The sequence below is a fragment of the Cyprinodon tularosa genome, unplaced genomic scaffold (assembly GCF_016077235.1).
Source record: "Cyprinodon tularosa strain WSP-4 unplaced genomic scaffold, ASM1607723v1 ctg30, whole genome shotgun sequence".
Classification (NCBI taxonomy): Eukaryota; Metazoa; Chordata; class Actinopteri; order Cyprinodontiformes; family Cyprinodontidae; genus Cyprinodon; species Cyprinodon tularosa.
In genome coordinates, this window is record NW_024039008.1 from 854,893 (window position 1) to 875,000 (window position 20,108).

General features: G+C 37.4%; 1 protein-coding gene across 1 annotated transcript in view; it reads right to left on the reverse strand.

Moving 5' to 3' along the window:
• Window positions 1–642: 642 nt before the first annotated feature.
• Window positions 643–20,108, reverse strand: part of LOC119787619 (1-phosphatidylinositol 4,5-bisphosphate phosphodiesterase gamma-1-like) — a 44,910-nt gene continuing 25,444 nt past the window's right edge. Inside the window, exons 5-32 of the mRNA XM_038291584.1 lie at window positions 19,709–19,793; window positions 19,523–19,603; window positions 19,149–19,183; window positions 18,747–18,819; window positions 18,568–18,663; window positions 18,363–18,481; window positions 16,208–16,293; window positions 15,999–16,119; window positions 15,748–15,916; window positions 15,471–15,590; window positions 14,489–14,596; window positions 14,149–14,333; window positions 13,802–14,002; window positions 13,048–13,167; window positions 12,766–12,949; window positions 11,893–11,970; window positions 11,320–11,423; window positions 11,136–11,232; window positions 10,984–11,050; window positions 8,878–9,044; window positions 5,609–5,705; window positions 5,294–5,518; window positions 5,058–5,203; window positions 4,825–4,939; window positions 4,563–4,724; window positions 4,397–4,485; window positions 2,901–3,085; window positions 643–1,033 (exon numbers count right to left, since the gene is read on the reverse strand). Coding sequence (XP_038147512.1) covers window positions 973–1,033; window positions 2,901–3,085; window positions 4,397–4,485; window positions 4,563–4,724; window positions 4,825–4,939; window positions 5,058–5,203; window positions 5,294–5,518; window positions 5,609–5,705; window positions 8,878–9,044; window positions 10,984–11,050; window positions 11,136–11,232; window positions 11,320–11,423; window positions 11,893–11,970; window positions 12,766–12,949; window positions 13,048–13,167; window positions 13,802–14,002; window positions 14,149–14,333; window positions 14,489–14,596; window positions 15,471–15,590; window positions 15,748–15,916; window positions 15,999–16,119; window positions 16,208–16,293; window positions 18,363–18,481; window positions 18,568–18,663; window positions 18,747–18,819; window positions 19,149–19,183; window positions 19,523–19,603; window positions 19,709–19,793 — 3,376 coding nt within the window. The 3' untranslated portion in view covers window positions 643–972. The remainder of the gene's footprint in view (window positions 1,034–2,900; window positions 3,086–4,396; window positions 4,486–4,562; window positions 4,725–4,824; window positions 4,940–5,057; window positions 5,204–5,293; window positions 5,519–5,608; window positions 5,706–8,877; window positions 9,045–10,983; window positions 11,051–11,135; window positions 11,233–11,319; window positions 11,424–11,892; window positions 11,971–12,765; window positions 12,950–13,047; window positions 13,168–13,801; window positions 14,003–14,148; window positions 14,334–14,488; window positions 14,597–15,470; window positions 15,591–15,747; window positions 15,917–15,998; window positions 16,120–16,207; window positions 16,294–18,362; window positions 18,482–18,567; window positions 18,664–18,746; window positions 18,820–19,148; window positions 19,184–19,522; window positions 19,604–19,708; window positions 19,794–20,108) is intronic.

A 20,108-nucleotide genomic window follows, 5' to 3' on the forward strand; every position in this document is an offset into this window, starting at 1 on the left:
TGGAGTCTAATACCAACAGGTTTTATCTGATGTGTTAAAAAAAAAACTACTAGCTTTCTGTCATAGCCCTTATTTGATTTGAGTGTAATGGTTGACATCCATGGGGCGCACTGTCTCTGAAGGTAGAGTGGATTAATATTGAGCCCTTACAATTATTGGGAAAATACCTTTATGTGTGTTTTGGTGGGAATTTGTTCGACATGTTGTGCTCTTATTACGGTCTAGTTCATGTTATTGCCCCCCAAAAAAGACTCAATTAAGAAACTTCAGTCTTTAAATTACTTCATGATTAGTGGTCTGAGCCAAAAGAGTGCATTCCTTCTCCAGTTTTTTTGTTTTTTTCTCACAAAGAAAAAAAAACCTTCCAGTTCTAGTTAAAAAAAACACATCTTTTTAGACAACTTTACAAAGTTTGACAGCAAAAGGCACATACAGGATCTTTCCTTTGCCACGCGTGCCCACACCTTCCCTTGTATATCCAGATATCAACATTTTTATTAACATTTTGTGTGTAACCTGAGATTTCTTCTCCCTTTTATCCTGTTATTAATCTTAAACTAAAACGCGGTAAGATCAGATGTAATATGCTTAATTTTTTTACTGAATTTTGAAGTACTTATTTGCAACAAAAGCTTCACCGTGAGTAAAATTGTGTTGAAAAATTTTACATTTTACACAGCAGTTGAAAATATACTATCAATGTATTACCTTCTTGTAAAACCTCTTTAGTGAAATGCCCAGAAGTAGCCCCCACATTTTACTCTTTATCTGTTCCAGCTTAAATCCTGACTGTTTTATAGCTTCATTTTATGTCTTTATTCCATGAGATGTCTGTTTCTAATCTATATAAGTGCTGTCATTTGTCCTCCTTTTTTCCAGTTTCAGATTGCATGTCGCTTCTGTAGAGGCAGCTGCTTCATAGCGTGCCAGGCACTATGTTAGACGGTTAGCGCTCTGTGGTGGACGGCGTGTTTAGCTGCGTTTCGCTGCAAAATGCTGCCTTAGTTTCTCTCTTCTCTTTTTCTCCATCAACCTGAAAAAGAAAGATAAGATTAGAATTTCCTTCATCATGGTGCAATATTTATTTAGAAACAGAATATAGAATAGGCGGAAGTTCTTTGGATAGAATATTTACAGTTTAAGTTAAATCTGAACATTATGACCAAAACAGTCAACATACTGTATAGATGCAGTGTGTGAAAACTATTTCCCATAATTTGTTAACAACATATCCTGCATAACAACTTAAAAGCTCCATATATTATTTTGAATCATTAGAGCTTAGTAAAGTTTCTCTTGAGCAGAAGTCTAGACTTTTCATGGCAACATTTTAATAATTTTCTTTCTGTCATAGAAGAGCTGCTGTGTTTGGGATCAGTAAAGTATCATTATCATGTCTGAGACTCAGTTTGGGTTGAGCATAAAGGCATAAAGATGTTACTCCAGAATATTTTAATATACAGTAGTTCATGGTCAACTCTATGACTTTAAGGTGTCCAGGGTATGAGGCAGCTAAACAAACCTAAATCATCCCTCCTCCACCACCGTACTTAAAAGCTGGTATGGGTTTTTTTCTAATTAACTGCTTTGTCTGTTTGGGAAACGAGAATCAAAAATAGATGTTAATTTTAGATAAAGTGACTTTTTCTTTTATCCATTTAAATTTTTAGAGAAAATTGTCTTTTTATTTTAAGTATTTGAAAGAAATCATTCTTATTCAAGCTAATATGTTCATTCAATTTTGAAGCAATTGGCTTTAACGCTTTAATTCAGTTTGAGCTTGAGCTCCTTGCCGTTTGGTCTTTCTTGATAAGCTGCAGGGTCTCTTGTTAACAACGAATGATACAGAAGAAGCAGATATCATATAATGCCTTTGATGCTTCATTTAATTCAGAATCGTAGTGAACAAGATGACGGTTCTGACAAGAGAAGGTTGTGAGCTGCTTTCCACCACTGCAGATTTTTGATCTAATGGCTTTGGAAGTTCAAATATCTTCACTTCCTGATAACATAGCAGGGTTTAGCCAAAAGAGAAGATCAAAACCTCAGAGCTACTTGATCAAATTAATGAGCCATGAATTCACTTTCATTTTTTATATATTTGGTCTCATGTTGTCTTTCATATTCTTTAAAATTATTGTTTTATTTTTTACAGTGTGAATGGAAGTAGGGTAACATTTAGACGACACAATGTGAAGGCTGTACTTGCAGTAAACTGGGTAACATTCCACAATACCAAACAACTAAAATGCTAAATCATACAATTTTTCACTACATTTGCATTTAGCCTATTTTAAAAAGGATTTAATTTATAGATTAATGAAGAATTGGTTTTGATTTAACAAAAATAAATGTGTACCATAACATAATATTCCAATATGCATATTTTTGTTAACTGTTATGTTTGTATTTTCAATTTTCTGAGTGATTTCTGTGGCAGATGCTCCAGGCCTTAGGCTGAACAAAGGTGGAAAAGGGGACGGAGCAAACCAGTGCGGAGACCTGCAAATTGGTTCATAACAATACTACTGATCATGGGGGAAGCATTAGTTGTTTATGTTGGTTTTAGTCAGCTGTTGCATGTTTAACGCTTTTGTTGTGAGTTATTGTAAGCTGATCAGGTTCTATTTAGGTTTCTCTTTTGTCTCGTTAGATTTAATATTGCTAGTTCTTTTGAATAGAGTTCTGTTTTTTTGACCTCTTTTATGGCCCCAAGAACTTTTTTTTTGTTGATCATCTTTATTTTTTGAGGGTTAAATTAAAGCTTCATTTTTATTTATTGAACCTGTGCCTGAATGTCCTTTACTGCTCAGTTCATCGCAGACAAGATGTAATAATGTAAAATTCAGCCAATTAAATTTGTACGTTTCTAATCTTTGTTGTGGTGCATCATGTGTTACCGGCGGTTACGGGCCTCCACCAGCTCACTCAGCTGATCCTGAGCTGCCCTGAGCTCCTCCAGACTCTGCTGGTAGCTCAGATCCGCAGATCCTGACCTCTCCAGGAGGGAAACCTTGGTGGACAGCTCACTGGTTCGATCCCTCAGCCTCTGAATTGATGTGTACATGTTCTCTTCATCTTCCTCCTATAATTGCAGAGAGGATGGGAAGTGTGGCAGCGTGACAGATAGGTCAGTGTAGATCATACATGTAGTGTACACTGGATTTTTTTTTTTTTTTAAGTTGAATATATTGATGCTACTAGTTTTTAGGGAGGAGTTTAAGCTATTTTTGCAGTAAAGTTTGTAGCGTTAATAGTAGGCTGGTCTTGACCATTGTGTAATTAGGGGTCTGTACCACCAGAGGGCGTCTGGCTCACTGGTCCATGTGGCAATCTTTACCACTGATCAGAGCTGAAAGCCACTTTCTATTGCATATTTCAAATTAAATGCAATATTTCTGATTGCCTTGGTTTATATTTGATTATATTATTCATTCAAAATGTACTTTTTTAAATCTATTGCAGTTCGGTTACATCTTATTTTTTTTATAAATGTCTAAATTTACACTAATTTGTGCAACCACATTACTGACTGTGTTATTAATTGGCCTTAGTGTAACATACAGACTGTTTATCACTGTAATACATTTTTTCATATTCAGATGTGATTTAAGTCTGCAATCAATACCACAACAGCTGCTCGTTAATCACAGCTAACATCAACTTCTTTGTTCCATTTTTCCTTTCTTTGGAAACCGACTGCCAGTGCAAAAGAAGGTTCAAACAAGAGCGGGCAAGAGCACCACCTACTTATCAAGAGGAGTTCAACTTGTTGCCATCTCTGTTAATTTTGCATTAAAAAAAAAATTTAAACCTCTGTCGTAAAGTTGTACATTTCAACAAAATGACTTGGACAGCCTCTTACAACTATGGAGAAAATAAGCATCCTTTAAATGATTAAAGAAATAAAACACTGAGAAATTTAAAGATTATCTGATACAGTAAAGTCATAAATGTGCAGAGAAAACTAAGACATTCACTTGGATTTTAAAAACACATCCTCTGAACGCCTCAGACGGGATTTGCCTGCTTCACAATCTTATTATGTTGCAATAACTAAACCTTGATAGAATAAATTATTTCTTTTTTCGTTATTTCTATTGGCAGGACTGTACCCAGGAGAAGTCGTCATACAGGAAAACACCCTGAATATACTGCTTACAATCTATCCAGAAGCACATCTCATAAATGTACCACTTAAATCTTAGAGGACTTTATGTTAGAGCTATCTGTATAGATAGATAGACATAGATATTTCTTCTGATAGATAACTCTCAGGTTGTTATCCAGAATACATCATTTAAGTGGCTGCAATATTTTATTAAAGACACTAAAACCACTGCTGAAATGCTTTAGATCAAGCCTAAAACCTCATTGAGGGAAAACCAGAGCTTACCTTTGCATTGACGATCTCAATGTGAACCAGAAGTGAGGCCAGCTCCAGCTCCTCACTGTAGCTGTTCTTCAGAGGAACACTCCTGTAACCTGCCCAACAGAGACATTACAGAACGAAGCAGTATTTTCATTCAAAATCTATTATTCTTATGATGCACTGAGCTCACCTGTTCGCAGCAGACGGACTGGATAAGTGGCCTGTGCCAAGAAGTTGGGGTCACTGAACATATCCTCTTCGTAAACGGTGAAGCGCAGAAAGGAGAAAGTGGGGTTGTGGATGTCGAACACAAACTGCTTCTGCAGCCACACAGGATTCAGACCGTTATCAGCTAGGAGGGCCGAGAAGAGGAGAAGGTTAACTTGCGGCCAGAGCACCAAAGTAAGAACTTAACTAAATAAACTAAAAAAACCATGTAGCAGCCGCCTCACCCACGACGTCGGTCTTGTATTTAAAACTGTCGTAGTCAGCTCCACAGATCTCCACCTCTACGAAAGGACAAACGATGCTGCGGCCATTTTTTGGCAGATGACGGGCCCCCAGTACCTGATTAAAACAGGAAGTAGATAAATGTAGATATTAATTCTTTTTTTGTCTGCTTTAAAACAAAAAAAAAATCATCCTTCTGAATCTGTCCATCATCATTCCTATTTATCAGACTGACCTGTAGCTGGATGGTGATTGGCTCAACATGCAGTGTGTCCTTGTCGAAAGGATCAAATGCGTCATCCCTCATGATGTCAGGTTGGGGAACGAAGCCACTGCTGCCTCCAAGCATGAACAAGGCCTGGTTCAGCTGCATGGGTTTATCTGAAAAAAAATATATATATATATATTTTAAGAACCATTTTAGTTTTCAGCAGGATATTTTTTTTTCTGAAATACAATGAAGATGCATACCCGGAGTTTGGAAATTGAGAGCGACGAGCTGGGAGCCGCACAGCCACATGGGCAGCGGATCATAGTTGGACGAATCCAATCTCTGGCCTCTTGGATAAACTCTAGACAGCTGCCGACGGTTGTACTGTAAGAAGCGCTTCCCTCGGGCACGGGTTGCAAACTTCTCTGCTTTAGTCTCCGGAAAAGAAGACATGTCTCTGTAACAGGCGCGCTCAGTCCCGATCTCTACAAGCAGCACAACAAACGGGGACTGAGACACAAAACAATCCAAAAATCCAACTGTGAAAAAGTAAAGTACTAAGCTTTGATGCTCACTGTCTTCGTTGAAAGGCACTGGCCTGCAGTAAACCACGAGGTCAGACAGCTCCACAGCGATCTTCTTCCTCCTCTCCATTTGTTTCTCCTCCTGCATCTGTTGCCGTACAGAACATTCATACAGCAATGTCAAAATGAAATAAACATCACATAATGCTCTTAAATACCATGGGTAAAAAGAATACTAATTACAATCCTTGAAATATGACATTGTAAAATAAGTTGCGGACGATGTCTCCCAACAGCTTTGGATATGCAGAGATTTCTGTTTTATTTTCTTTTAAGCCTAGGCTCAGCCGGATTTAACAGATCTTAGAACATGACTTTTCAATCCTGCCATAAATTCTGAGCTTGGTTTTAGATGTGTTTGAGTGGGTCTGTCTAAGACATCAATGTCCCTTAAATTAAACAATTTCCTTGCAGCTGGGAATAAAATGGGTCGTTTTCCTAATGGAAGCTGATCTTCCACCTCAGACTTAGGTCTTTTTTTAGTCTCTATGAGGTTTTCGTATGAATTTTCCTATATGTAGATTTATCCATCTTCCATTAACAATGACTTGCTTCCCTGTCCTTGCAGAAGAAAAACACTACCATTGCATAATGCTGCTGCTGACATTTTTCACTATGTCTGGATTGACATGTAGTCTTGGTTTTCCACCTAAGACAGTGACAGATAAGGTGGTTTTTAAAGCTGGTGTCCCCTACAGCAGCGGCCCCCAACCTTTTTTGCACCACGGACCGCTATATGTCAGACAATATTTTCACGGACCGGCCGGGGGGTGGGGGGGAATAAAATCAATTACAATGATAAAATCAAATACAAACAGCATAAAAATAAAACAACAAGCCGGTCCCATCTAGGCGTAATCGGAGAAAATGACACACGAATTGTGCTCCTGATGTCCAGTCTGCTCCGTAGCTTTGTTTTGGTCGCTGTAACCGCAGAAAATCCCGCTTCACAAAGATAGGATTTTATAGATGGGATGAGTCTTGAACTGAATTAACCTGTGTCAAGAGGCACAGATGCACTAACTGATGTAATTGGGAGAGAATACCGCAATGTTTTTATTTTTTTCAAAATAAAACATCACTCAGACTCTGATCGTCGATAAATATTATATATATACACTATATTGCCAAAAGTATTTGCTCACCTGCCTTGACTCACATATGAGCTTAAGTGACATCCCGTTCCTAATCCATAGGGTTCAATATGACGTCGGTCCACCCTTTGCAGCTAGAACAGCTTCAACTCTTCTGGGAAGGCTGTCCACAAGGTTTAGGAGTGTGTTTATGGGAATTTTTGACCATTCTTCCAGAAGCGCATTTGTGAGGTCGCACACTGATGTTGGACGAGAAGGCCTGGCTCTCAGTCTCCGCTCTAATTCATCCCAAAGGTGTTCTATCGGGTTGAGGTCAGGACTCTGTGCAGGCCAGTCAAGTTCATCCACACCAGACTCTGTCATCCATGTCTTTATGGACCTTGCTTTGTGCACTGGTGCACAGTCATGTTGGAAGAGGAAGGGGCCAGCTCCAAACTGTTCCCACAAAGTTGGGAGCATGGAATTGTCCAAAATGTCTTGGTATGCTGAAGCATTCAGAGTTCCTTTCACTGGAACTAAGGGGCCAAGCCCAGCTCCTGAAAAACAACCCCACACCATAATCCCCCCTCCACCAAACTTTACACTTGGCACAATGCAGTCAGACAAGTACCGTTCTCCTGGCAACCGCCAAACCCAGACCCGTCCATCAGATTGCCAGATGGAGAAGCGCGATTCGTCACTCCAGAGAACGCGTCTCCACTGCTCTAGAGTCCAGTGGCGGCGTGCTTTACACCACCGCATCCGACGCTTTGCATTGCACTTGGTGATGTATGGCTTGGATGCAGCTGCTCGCCCATGGAAACCCATTCCATGAAGCTCTCTGCGCACTGTTCTTGAGCTACATGAAGTTTGGAGGTCTGTAGTGATTGACTCTGCAGAAAGTTGGCGACCTCTTCGCACTATGCGCTTCAGCATCCGCTGACCCCGCTCCGTCAGTTTACGTGGCCTACCACTTCGTGGCTGAGTTGCTGTCGTTCCCAAACACTTCCATTTTCTTATAATACAGCTGACAGTTGACTGTGGAATATTTAGGAGCGAGGAAATTTCACGACTGGATTTGTTGCACAGGTGGCATCCTATCACAGTTCCACGCTGGAATTCACTGAGCTCCTGAGAGCGACCCATTCTTTCACAAATGTTTGTAAAAACAGTCTGCATGCCTAGGTGCTTGAATTTATACACCTGTGGCCATGGAAGTGATTGGAACACCTGATTCCAATAATTTGGATGGGTGAGCAAATACTTTTGGCAATATAGTGTATATATATACACTTTTTTCTGTGTGGCCCGGTACCAAATGACCCGGTGGTTGGGGACCGCTGCCCTACAGAACATGGCCCTACATGGCCCCTAGTGGTCCTACACTAGGACCCCTTGTGGATTTCTTTTAACAATGACTGTCTACTGTCCAATTAATATGTTCCTATCTGTGGTTTGCACAACTATTAGTAATTAATAATCTTAGCAGCTTATCCAGAGTAATGATAGGCCTTTTTGCTGCTTCCTTATTTAATACTCTTTTTGGTAACCCTGTTAAGTTTAGGAGGTATTGGTAGTTTTGCTTTGCTGCTAAAATTTTGATGATTTTAAGAGAGCCATGATATATTCAAAATCTTGCAATGTTGTTTTAAACTCTAACCTCTAACTTTTCTGTTACTTTATCCTCTACATGTCTGTTCCTTGATCTACATGATGCTGTTTTATTAATAATGTCATTCCAAATAAAGAAAAATAAAAACAATCCACCGGCCTTTGTTTTCTAGTTTGAAAACATTTCTCTTCCCATCCAAATGTCAGGAATTGAAATTTTGAATTGAAAAAGCTTCCTGGATTGGAAGCAAAAGGTCTTCAAACTTGGAAACAAAGTCCAGTGGATTGTTTTTATTTTTCTTTATTTGGAATGACATTATTTATAAAACAGCATCATCACTGGTTGTTATTTTGGGGTTGATTTAATTTTCCTTCCATTTTAAACGAACAATTCGACTTTGTATTTGTCAATTCCCTAAAATTACAATGAAATACAGCAAAGTTTGTGAGTGTGATTTAAAAAACTACATATGATTTTAATACTGCAATCTACAGCGTAGACTTTGCTTTGCTTTATGTTCCAAAACCTCAGTATTAAGGACTTTTTCTGTGTGTGTTGTGCAGCGTTGCACTGACCCGTGCATCAGCGTTCTGTGCAGCTTCTCGGATTTTGCTGACCCAGGCGGTAAGATCCTCCAAACTGTCAGCACCCACGTCCAGACTCTGTACCGGATGAGAGCTCAGGTGCTGGGAGTGAATGGTAAACACGAAGGGGCGAGAGTTTTTCCCATCTTTATGCACAGCTGGAGAGAAGGATGGAAACAGGCGTAAGATCCAAGAACAGCTGGTTGCATGTCAGTGAAATATAGGAATCTTCCTTAAACAGTAACATAAGCATAAACAAATCTATTGTTGGGTCCTGCTATGAAAGTAAACTGAAGGTGTGAGACATTTGCAAAAGAGGGTTTTTCTGTTCTATGAAATCCTGCTGATATTGTTGTTTGCTTTGAAGGAGCTGAACCATCAGAAGAAAAAACAACATATTTGGGAGTCATAAGTTCCGCTTGATAAATCAGGATTAAGGAAACAGCAATACAATGCCTGGCTTAACGGATAGCAGAGATACTTCGCAATTCTTTTCCTTTATTTTGAAACACTTTTTTCACATTTAAGCAGACAAATTCTTTTCCTTTATTTTGAAACACTTTTTTCATATTTAAGCAGGCTATTTCAATAAACAGACCACAGCATGCTGGCTTGTTTACAGCTGGTTCTCAAGCTGCTTGAACATATTATGTCCGCATTCCTATATATATATATATATATACATTATATGTACATTATTTATCTTTATTTAAGTTTTGAAGAGTTATAGCTGTTTTTATTTCTTTTGATATTTGCATTTTTCATTGTAAAATTCTTACTCTTGTGTTTTTAGGTAGACAATTTTAAGTATCTGTCCAGGGACAACAGATGAAAAATAGCATTTTAGCTAATTCTGTTGCATTTGCAGGAATGCTCATTAATGTACACTGTCCCTGTCAAATAAAATAAATAGATATAAAATACAAATTAAAATTCCTGAGTGTTTGCAGTCTGTCTTTGATGTGCTTCTCTTTTTGTGTTAAATATTGCGGTTAACCGTAGGAAACCCTTAGCAAAAAGTAGTATACTTGAAGTAAATTCTATTAAGAATACTTAAGTATACGTTTAGAAAGTATACCGAACAATGTACTTTTAGTGTACTTGAAGTATTACTAAATTGGGACATTTTTAAGTTTACTCAAGTATACTTAAAGTATACTTTGGTAAACAATAAAGTAAACAATAGTATAGTCAAGTACACTTGACTATACTATTGTTAAGTATATGAAATATAGTTTACAATAAGTAAACTCTAAGAGCACTGCCTGATTTTAAGTATGAAATTAGTGCTCTTTTAGTATACTTGAATAAACTACTTTTTGCTAAGGGAAGAATAGGACATTCCTTAATGGCAAAGATCAGAACTATTTGGTGGGATGAAATTGTGAATAAAAAATATATCTTATAAACACACATGCATTATTGTTGATGATAATCTCATTTAAGTCTGACAATGAAAGAAGTATTTACGACGTGATACTTAAGTCAGGCTACCTTTAAGAATTTATCTTGTTTTTCGGTGAGGAAGCACCTTATGCTGCTGCTAAATTACCCTCATGTTAAAATGCTCATTATATCAATAGCTTATTTTTAAACACAAATGTCTACTTGAGCTAAAACCTTGATGTGTTTCTCTCTGTAATTAACACACTCAGGCTGGGAAATATGCTTTCAAACCTGGTGAGATCCTTTTCAAAGACTCTAATCTAATCTAAATTGATCGTGACACCAGAGAAAGTAATTATAATTTCATTTTGTTCATTTGCAGTTATAAATATGAGGTTTTGTTTAAACTGAAAATGATGAACTGATATTGATATGAAGTTATTATTCCACAACCGGGATATTTGATTAATTTAATTTCATTCTCCTTTTTTTTTTTTGTGGCAGCAGATCATTGTTGCTGACTGAAATGTCTACAAAGAAAGACTAAAATATGCTTTGACTTTAAAATAATGAATTGTAAAGTATAGTATACTTGTATTACTCCGAACAAAATTCCACCTATCATACATCGATTAGCTCTCTGATTAGCTTTCAATCTCATTGCATTTGTTAAACTAAAAACAAGCCTAATGTATAAAAAGGCTTTCTTACCAACATGGCAGGTGGGAACATCGATGAAGCCTTTCAGAAAGTTACCCAGAGGACTGTTCTCTGTAGACTGACGCAAAATAAAAAAGAAGCAATAAACCGTTATAAAGAAGCTTGAAGAGTTTCAGTGCAGCTCGGTTAAAATTCACACTCACCACTTCATCCAGTTCTCTGGTAGGAGAGCAGGACACCTCCTCCACATAGTTTGCAGGGAACCACAGCTGCTTCTTTCCACCATAGTCGCCTCTCCACCTGAATGCAGCGTGCAAACACATGTTTAACTGGCTTTTATAAAAAAAAACGAGTAACCTAGAAGAAGCTGCATAGGTGAGCACTCACCAGCCCCCCTCCTGCTTGTCCACGTTTTGGATAAGTGCTTGTTTGGGGAAGCAAAGCTCATCTTCTCTTTGAGCTCGGTAGTCGTACAGAGCTTTGACAGTACACTAAAATGTAAAGGCCAAATATAGAACGTAACTTAAGAGAGTCGTTACCGCTTTTTTATTGACTTGACAATGAATTCTTTAAGGATGTTTTTAAAGATATTCCATTCCAGTTGTGCAGCTTCAGACAAATGTGTTATGATTGTTAGGATTACCTTAACCTGGTAATAAAAACATAATTTTTAGCATTTGTAACTGATTCTCTCGTAAACGAAACAAAAACTACTGGTTGGCATTTCTTTAAATTAGCTACTGGTTTTTGGTGTTTACTGTCTTGCATGTTTTACATGTTATCTCGATATTTAGTTTAATAAACCTTATTTAAATATAGGTCATTAAAAGCTTTCTGCTGAAGATTGCACTTTGCTGGGTGTTGTCATTTTAATTAGGGGTAGTGGAGAAGGAAAACGCATAAATATGCAGGACAGAAGGCTTTAAAGGGTCAATGAAGAGGACCAGAGGGCGAACTCACCCGGGCTGTGGGCATCTTATTGGCCTCCACATAAAAATGAGGAGTTCTGACCTCATACAGGGCTCCATAGTCAAGCTCCTGAAAAGAAACAGCAGAAAAAAACTCATCTTAACACATAGTCTAAACATGGAAGACCATCTACCACTAGATACCATCTAGTTTTAATTTTCATAGTTTTCTCTTAAAATAAGCAAATATGAATTTATAAAAAAGCATTTTTCTTAAACAAAAAAAAATAATAAGAGCCAGAGAAGCAAAAAGAGATCTATTACTAAACCAGTTTAGTTATTGAACCAGTTTGGGTCATAAAGCCTCACCACAGAACATAACTTGTGTGAAGGCAGCAATATAAAGAAAAATAATACAGACTGGGTTAAATTGAGAAAAGTACTACTGTACCTCTTCAACTGAGCATTGTAGGTGAGGTTGAAATAAAATTTCAATGTTCTGAGTTCTTGTATTAATTATGCCTAACATCAAAGCCATTATTTTTCTTGCGTGCTAATGTTTTTGCATTTAACAAACATATACCACAAAACTGTAAAACTGACTAAGTTTGTAAATAATTCGGCAAAAAGAAAATGTAAAGAGTGTGGAGCCAAAGTGGCCCGAGGGCTCACCCCTGGGGAACACCTTATCCCACTATGAAATATATAATTTTATTGTAGATTCAAGAATTCTATTAAATCATAAGCTTGACAGTTTATCGAATCTTTAGGTTTAAATAATGCAAAACAAAGTTATTGCTTTCTTAAAAAGTTCTCTCAATAAACAATTTATTTAAAATAGGTCTTAAATCTGAAAAACCTTCAAGATAATTTAAAAATTGATATTATTTCAATAGATTTTTTTTTGTAGCTATGTCTTACTCACCATGGTGCCCATGCGGTCCAGAGTGTCTTCATTTATGGGATAGCGCAGCTTCATTTTACGGTACAGTGGATGTTTCTCATAATAACTGACAAGATCCACCAAACTCTCAAACTCTGCTGATCCCCCCAACATGAAGAGACGACCTTCCTGCTGGATGCGACAGTGTTTGATCTTACCCTCCGCCCTGCAAACCAGTGGACAATTAAATGTATATGAACCCTCAGAATAAATCAACACTTTTTTTATTTTGGAATACATACAAATATTGAGTTAAACTCGTACCTAAAGGAGATGGCATAGGAGTTGTGCTCACTGCGTTTTCGCACCAGAAAAGCTCCATCTCGTGGAACACGCATCAGCATGTGTTCAGCCTGAACACGAGACAGATTGGAGTGATACCATCTGGATAAAAAAAAAAACAGAGATACCTCGATCAGTTTCAGCTCACTGTTGTCAGCATTTACTGATGAATAAAGTCTTATCATTAAACAATTTTGCTTACTTACATTCATTATTGCTGCTAAAGTTAATATTTTATTGAAGTGATCTTCTTAAGGTAAAAAAGTAAACAGAAACCTAAAATAATAAAGATCTAAAATAGATGAAGATCTATTTTATTTTGGTAATTATCTAATATAAAGCAGTTTTATTAATATTAGTAAAATGTTTGAAAACTTTAATCTGAATCTAGAACCACTCTAAAGCCTCTTTCCCACTGAAAATTGCGCATTAAACCGGGTTTTTTAAACCCACTAACAATCGGCATTTGGCTCCCTTCCCATTGGAAAAACAAGTCATGGCTGATAAAAAGGAGTTTGTGGCGACGGCACTGTGTAAAATCCTCCATTGGAGATCATCAGTGATCCAGCGATTTAAATGTTAAATGAGAAAATGCAAGACTTTCTAAAAATAAAACTACATTTTTTTTTTGGTTTGCAAACGCATCCTTTCAGTTTGCAAAACTGTATAATAGCTGCGCTAACTGGGAGTAAAAATTTTCTCCACTGTTGATGTTTTTCTGGTTCGAGTCACTCACTCTCTGCTCTCGTGTGCGTTGGGTTGAGGCACTGGATTCCCCAGCCTCATTTCAAACTCATTGCAGCGCAGCGGCGTTTCTCTATAGTGACAGATGAGTCGGTAGAGGCTGTCAAACACAAGGTTGTCTGTCAGGTAGAAACGGGTGGAGCCAGACTCTTGACGCGAGTGGATCCTGCAATGCTGCACCCGACCAGAGCGCCTTGAACAGAAAGAGAAGTCAATCAAATGGTGTAGTTTACAGGGAAGGGAAGATGAAAATGTTCTCATTGGCGATCTTTATTCGATGCAGATTATTAGACAACTTAAGTTGCCATTGCATCAAGTTAACAGTGAAATTAAACCTACCAGAAAGATAGAGTGTAGTCTCCGACAAACGTCTCACTCTCTCGCACCAGGAAGGTGCCGTCTTTCCCCCCTCCTTCACAGTAGTCCTGAAGCAGCTTCTCTGCAACCTGCCGACCATCACGGCCTCCTCCCAGCTTCCCATGAAACCATCGCTCTGCACAGTGCTGCTCATTGTTGTTACACTCCTGACGAATAATACAAGAGGAAAAACGTTTAAATATACAGCATTAAAACAGCATAAATGTTTCTTTTTAGTCTGTTAGTCTGTTTATTTTAGAACTGGATTGCTAGCCAAGAAAGTTATGTGACATTATAGTAAATATGTAAAATATCTTCTTACCTCCTTTCCTTCGTCATCCTCCTCTTCATCAGTCGTCTGGTAGTGAGATGTCTCCTCTGAGTAGTAAATTTTATTGCTGGTCAAAACGAAATAATGCGGTGTCCACATCTGAAAAATCACATAAACGCCCTTTAGAATCAAAGCGTTCAGAAATATACTGGTTTTAAGGAGTGACTGCAGTGGAAAACTAAAAATATGGACAAAATATACACAGCAGAGTATAAGAAATTATTAGAATTCACAAAATTAAAGGGGTTTTTAATATATTTCTAATTAAACACAATATGCAATATTTTTTGCTATTTTTCTAGATTAAAGTTGGTGTTATTTTTTTGTTTATTTTAAGGTTTCCGTATAAAATTTTGCCAATCAGGCCAAAGAGATCTGTTGTAAGAGAGGGTTGTGGGTTCAAGCCTTGGCTTCGGCTTTGCCTGTGTACTGCATCCTCGCTTCTGTGAGTGACATCATCAGTGTGCGAAGATGTATGAATGGGTGAATGACTGAATGTAGTTTAAAGTGTTTGTTCAAGTGTCCTAACTTAGAAAAATCAGAATATAAGTTTAGTCCATTTACTATTTACACTCAGCGCTTGCTGCCTTTTGGAATAGCAGCCAGTGAAATTTGAACTTTTGATTCCCAACTTTTTTTTTTTTTTTACATCCAAAATCCTAATTTTCACCTTATATGTGTGTCTAAATGCTTTTTTTCTGAAGCTACGTGAGGTGAGAAAATAAAAAAACATAGGAATAAATGAAAAACATGTTTACACTAAAGAAATCAGACGACTTTCAAAGGGAATTGTATGTTTTTTCATTTCTTTTTCTTTGTAAAACTTCCATGGTTTTTCCTGTTTGCGTTCCCAAAGTATACAAACTTTTGTCATGTTTGTTATTTCATACATAGATAATAATTCATGATACTACTACAAATGTGGTACCCTAAATGTTTCTGGAATAAAATCACAGAAGGCAGAAATACTCACATGGTCGATGGGGTCCTCCAGGTAAAGGATGCCGTTCTTCAGCGAGTTGCTGATGTCATTTTCAGAGTAGCTAGCTGAAGCCACCTCTTCATAGACGGTTCCTTCAACCAGCTTTTTGTGCTGCAATACGATAGGCAGACCATCTTATTTCTGTTAAAAGGTTTCTTGACTGATTTTAAAAGTCTGTTTCCTCCTAAAATTTCCTCTAATATTTATACTTTATTTACTCACAAATCTTCCATGTTAAACAAGCATCAAACGCTTGTCAATATGTCACCTTAATGAGGATCTTCCTGCGGAGCTGGTAGGGTGAGGGGAGCTCGTCTGCGTTATTGTCAATCGGCTTGGTGAGAAGCAGCTCTCCAAACACCTTCTTGAAGTGCGTGGCCATGTTCCTCTGCTGGACCACGCTGCAGTGGTCCTCAATGGACAGTATCACAGGATACCTAAGCAGGTATAATGGTAGAAAAGGTAAACTTAGCTGTCATTTTTGCAGACAGATGTATAAAATGGGTTAGTAGAACTCACTCGGATGTGACAAAGGCATGTTCTTTAATGGTGTGCAGCACATCCAGGAATTTGATCTTTGAGGTTAGAGTGTGGCCATGGTAGATGATTGGCAGATCATCTGGTCCATCCCAGCAGTCCACTGAGAACAAAAAATAGAAAAGAAATTAACATTAGTTCTTAACCATAAAGGTTGTGTGATATAAGCGATTTAAAGAGGAGTGTGTTACGTTCAATGCACCGGCAGCCCATCCTCAGACAGCGAGCGTAGGCTTCTAGAGATGATTCACTGGAAAACTGGTCACCTGTAAGGTACCTTAAAAACCAGGACAGGAAAATACATGGGATTACAGATAAAACTGAAAACACAGTAAAAACAACAAACAAATAAACGATTGTTTATGAACCCTGGAAAAAAAAAAGCTAGATGTTATGAGAAATAACATATAGAAATGAATGCATTAATAATTAGCTCGGAAAACTTTTGCATCTTTTATGATACATTCTACTTGGTACTGTCTGTTCATTGCATCTGAAACGTGTTTAGTCAAACTCAGCTCAATGTTTTTAAAATGCTGCTGGAAAACTGTTAGTTTAACCAAACTGAACGGTTGGTTCAGATAGATTTCTTATTTAATTTTGGTAAACACTGTACTATAAACTTTAATTGTAATATATTTGAAACAGTCAGTAAAACTCCTTTCAAAAGTCTTATTATTTACCAGATTGTGCTAAATTAACTTTAACTTTAATTAGCAAATTATAATAATATTATAATAATATTTAGAACTGTCATATATTTACATTTAATATGTTTTGAAGCATATTTAGTAAAAATCAGCACAAATCAATCATTAAAAAGATGATTTTAGCTCTGGTTGCCGAAACAGTAGGTGCTTCTAGATTAGGGGTTATCAACCTTTTTAAGGCTGGCGTCTACTTCCTGGGTGCTGAGTCGTAGGAAGGGCTACCAATATAGACCTATGAACTGTAGGGGTCAGCGTTCATTTAAACTTCATATAAAATAAATACATTTTTATTGTTTCTATTAATTTCTAATTTTCTTTTAGATATTTTCATTTTGAATTCTTTACAAATGCTTACGTTTTAGATTTGTTCTGTTTTCAGAAGACAATGAGGGGGCCCCATCTGGTCCTTGAGGGCCCTTTGGTGGCCCCTTTTCTGGAGTAAAATGCTTAATAATCATTTCTGGAATCAAAATTATCTTACCTATCATGCTATTTTCTTAACTCAAAAGTACATTTTATATATTTCAAAGATAATTAGTAAGAGGCAGTATAAGCCCAAATGGCAGTATGGAAGTGTTAGCTTTATTAAGCTAAATGGGACTTTTTTATTTTCTTAAACTACATTTTCTTCACTATTGCAATATATTTAACATTATGGGGTGTATTTGTTATTTATTTAAAACATGTTGAATGAAGTACATAAGAATCTTTACATATTTATAGTACATTTATCAGGGGCAACAGCAGCAGACGTCCATCCTGAAATGGGAGGGCAGTGGGTCGTCGGCTCAAATACAGAAACTTCTGTACTTTTCCTACAGATTTCATTTTATTTTAATGTGTATTTAAAGGCATTTCAATTAGTGGAAAAAATTGCAGGGGGAATATAAAAAAAAAAGTCAAATTAACCAAAACTTTCACGACCCAGATGCAGTACCTCTGTCGACCCTCTAGGTGTCCCGGACCCCCTGTTGAAGACCTCCGTGTGAAAGGATTAATGACTGAATGTACTGTGAAGTCCTTTTGAGTCCACTGACTTGAACAGGTGTAATAATGATCAGCCCTTTGGATTTCCTCCATGCAAACTCCTCACATGTATTTCATTTTAATTAGATCAATAAAATGCTCGACTGATTCATTATTAGGGGTTAAAGGCCTGTTTATTGCAGAACTATGACCTGAAAGTGTCTGCTGTCTTCTCGTGGTGATATATAGCCCAATATAACTCATTAATAACTGCTCCTTTATGATGTAAACTTGTATGTTTTGTTTAGTTAAAACAATGGTTCACAATCCAGGTTAGAAGCTCTTTATATCAATGGTAAAAGTAAAAAAATCAACTTAAAATGATCATACAGTGCTAAAATACATTGTTAAAGACAAGTAATTTTTTTAAAGAAAATAACTTGACAAACTTCAACAACAGCGGTCACTTTAAAACACAAAGAAAAATGTTGTAATCAAGAACTTTGGACAAGTTTAACCTTTTATAACCATTTCAGTTAAATATACTCTAAAAAAAAATCATGTGTAAAATAAAAACTGGCCTTAAGAGTATACTTTACCAAATCTCTACCATTTAGGATTCATTTGCACAAATTATTTATAGGGGAGTTACTGGATTTGGATATCTTACGTGTTGTGTGAGGAGGAGATCCAGTACTGTGAAAGTGGTCTTTTCATGTCATCAGGTACAACAGGTGAAAGTCGAGGGTCAGACAAAGAGTTTTCTTTTGAGAACAGGAAGGTCAGGAACTAAATAAAAAAGACAGAAACAAATGTATAGTAAGACGGAGAGCCTCTTTTAATACTTATTTCTGTGCAGATCATAGATGTATCACCTCATCCAGCTGCAGCATTGGCTCAGGCTGAGGTCCTCCCCTCATGTAGTTCATGAGAAATTCCCGAACTCGACTCAGATCTGATGCCCAAGATTCCTGAAACAAGCCCCCAAAAAAATCGAATTGAGCTCAAAGCAGTTTTAAGGGGTTTATTTGTGTTGTGGTGACATGCAGTGTACCTTCTGGTCCATCTGTAAAAACTTCTGGAAGTCGTAGAGGGAGATTTGACAAAGCTCTGGTCGGTCCACATTTCTGAGAATACAACTTTAAGATGTTAAATCCCAGAGAAGTGAAAGCTCAATAAAAATCTATTTCAGCTCTGAGAGATAAGAAATGTGATAAATTATTTTCTCCTTTCCTCGGGCCAAATCTAATTCTGCCAATTTCTCTGTGATGCCTCCTAAGATTAGGACGATTCTCATCCATCAAGCAAGAAGATAAACATCTTTGAACCATTAAGTAAAACATGAACTATAGAATAATATCAGAGAGTTATAGTAAGGACTGAAAAAACATGAAGACTGGCAACAGTGGGGTGTGAAGGAAGAGGAGGATAAGGAGGTGAAGGTGGAGGGACTCACCGCAGGGGAAAGGACAGCTCCAGCTGCTCAATTATCTGAGGAAGAGGAGGGGAAGAACCAGGTGATGGACAGGTGGGAGGGGGTCAGGTGAAGCATAAACAGCAGACGACAAAGTGATTGTGGTGTATTGCGAGTGCAAACGTGGGGAATATTAAAGCACTGGTGTAAAATTCAATAAATAGGGGATTATATTTTAGTACGTTCATTCCACCTTACTTTAACATGAAGCTCTAGTCAGTTTCTGCCTCCTTTTAGTGCCATGTCATGCAACTGCTTTCCAAATGTTTTTTTTTTTTGCAAACTCTGTTTGTTGCTTTTATTTACTGAGTTATACAATTAAGACTAAGTTGAATTAGAATTACTCTCAGACTTACACTCTTCTGTGCGTCAAACATAAGCGTCCTGTAGAGCTGTGCAAAGTTGGGGTACAATAAATCACTCTTTGCCTCTACTTCCTGCAGAAACCCAGGAAACAGGAGTCCTTATCATAAAAACATAAAGCTGGCAGAAATCTAAAGAGATCGATGTGTAGAGAAAAAAAAAATCATAGAGCATCTAGCCTGCAGTTTGTCTTTGAGAAAGCGCATGTTGGGGACTCTGTAGTTGATCTGAGGCAGGAGGGCTTTGACATCTTTCAATGTGATGCTGCAGAGGAAACAAAAGCAGGTAAGAATCAGATAAAATATGAAACAATCATTAATAATTTGCCAAGACATTGTAGAAAAGGAAGTTTGATTTGCTCTATTTTCAGTTCATGAGCCTTAAGGGGCCTTTTGTTCTGCTCTGCTCTCTTAAGGTTCAAACACAGCATTTTAATCAGGCGGTTATTTTGACCGGCCTCTTTGCAGCACATTGATACCTTTATAGACATTGTTTAGTGAATTTACTCTCCTGTTTGGATCACTGCTTTGTCGACGACTCAGTTTGGCCAAGCCTCAGTCATCAGACAGAAAGCCACAC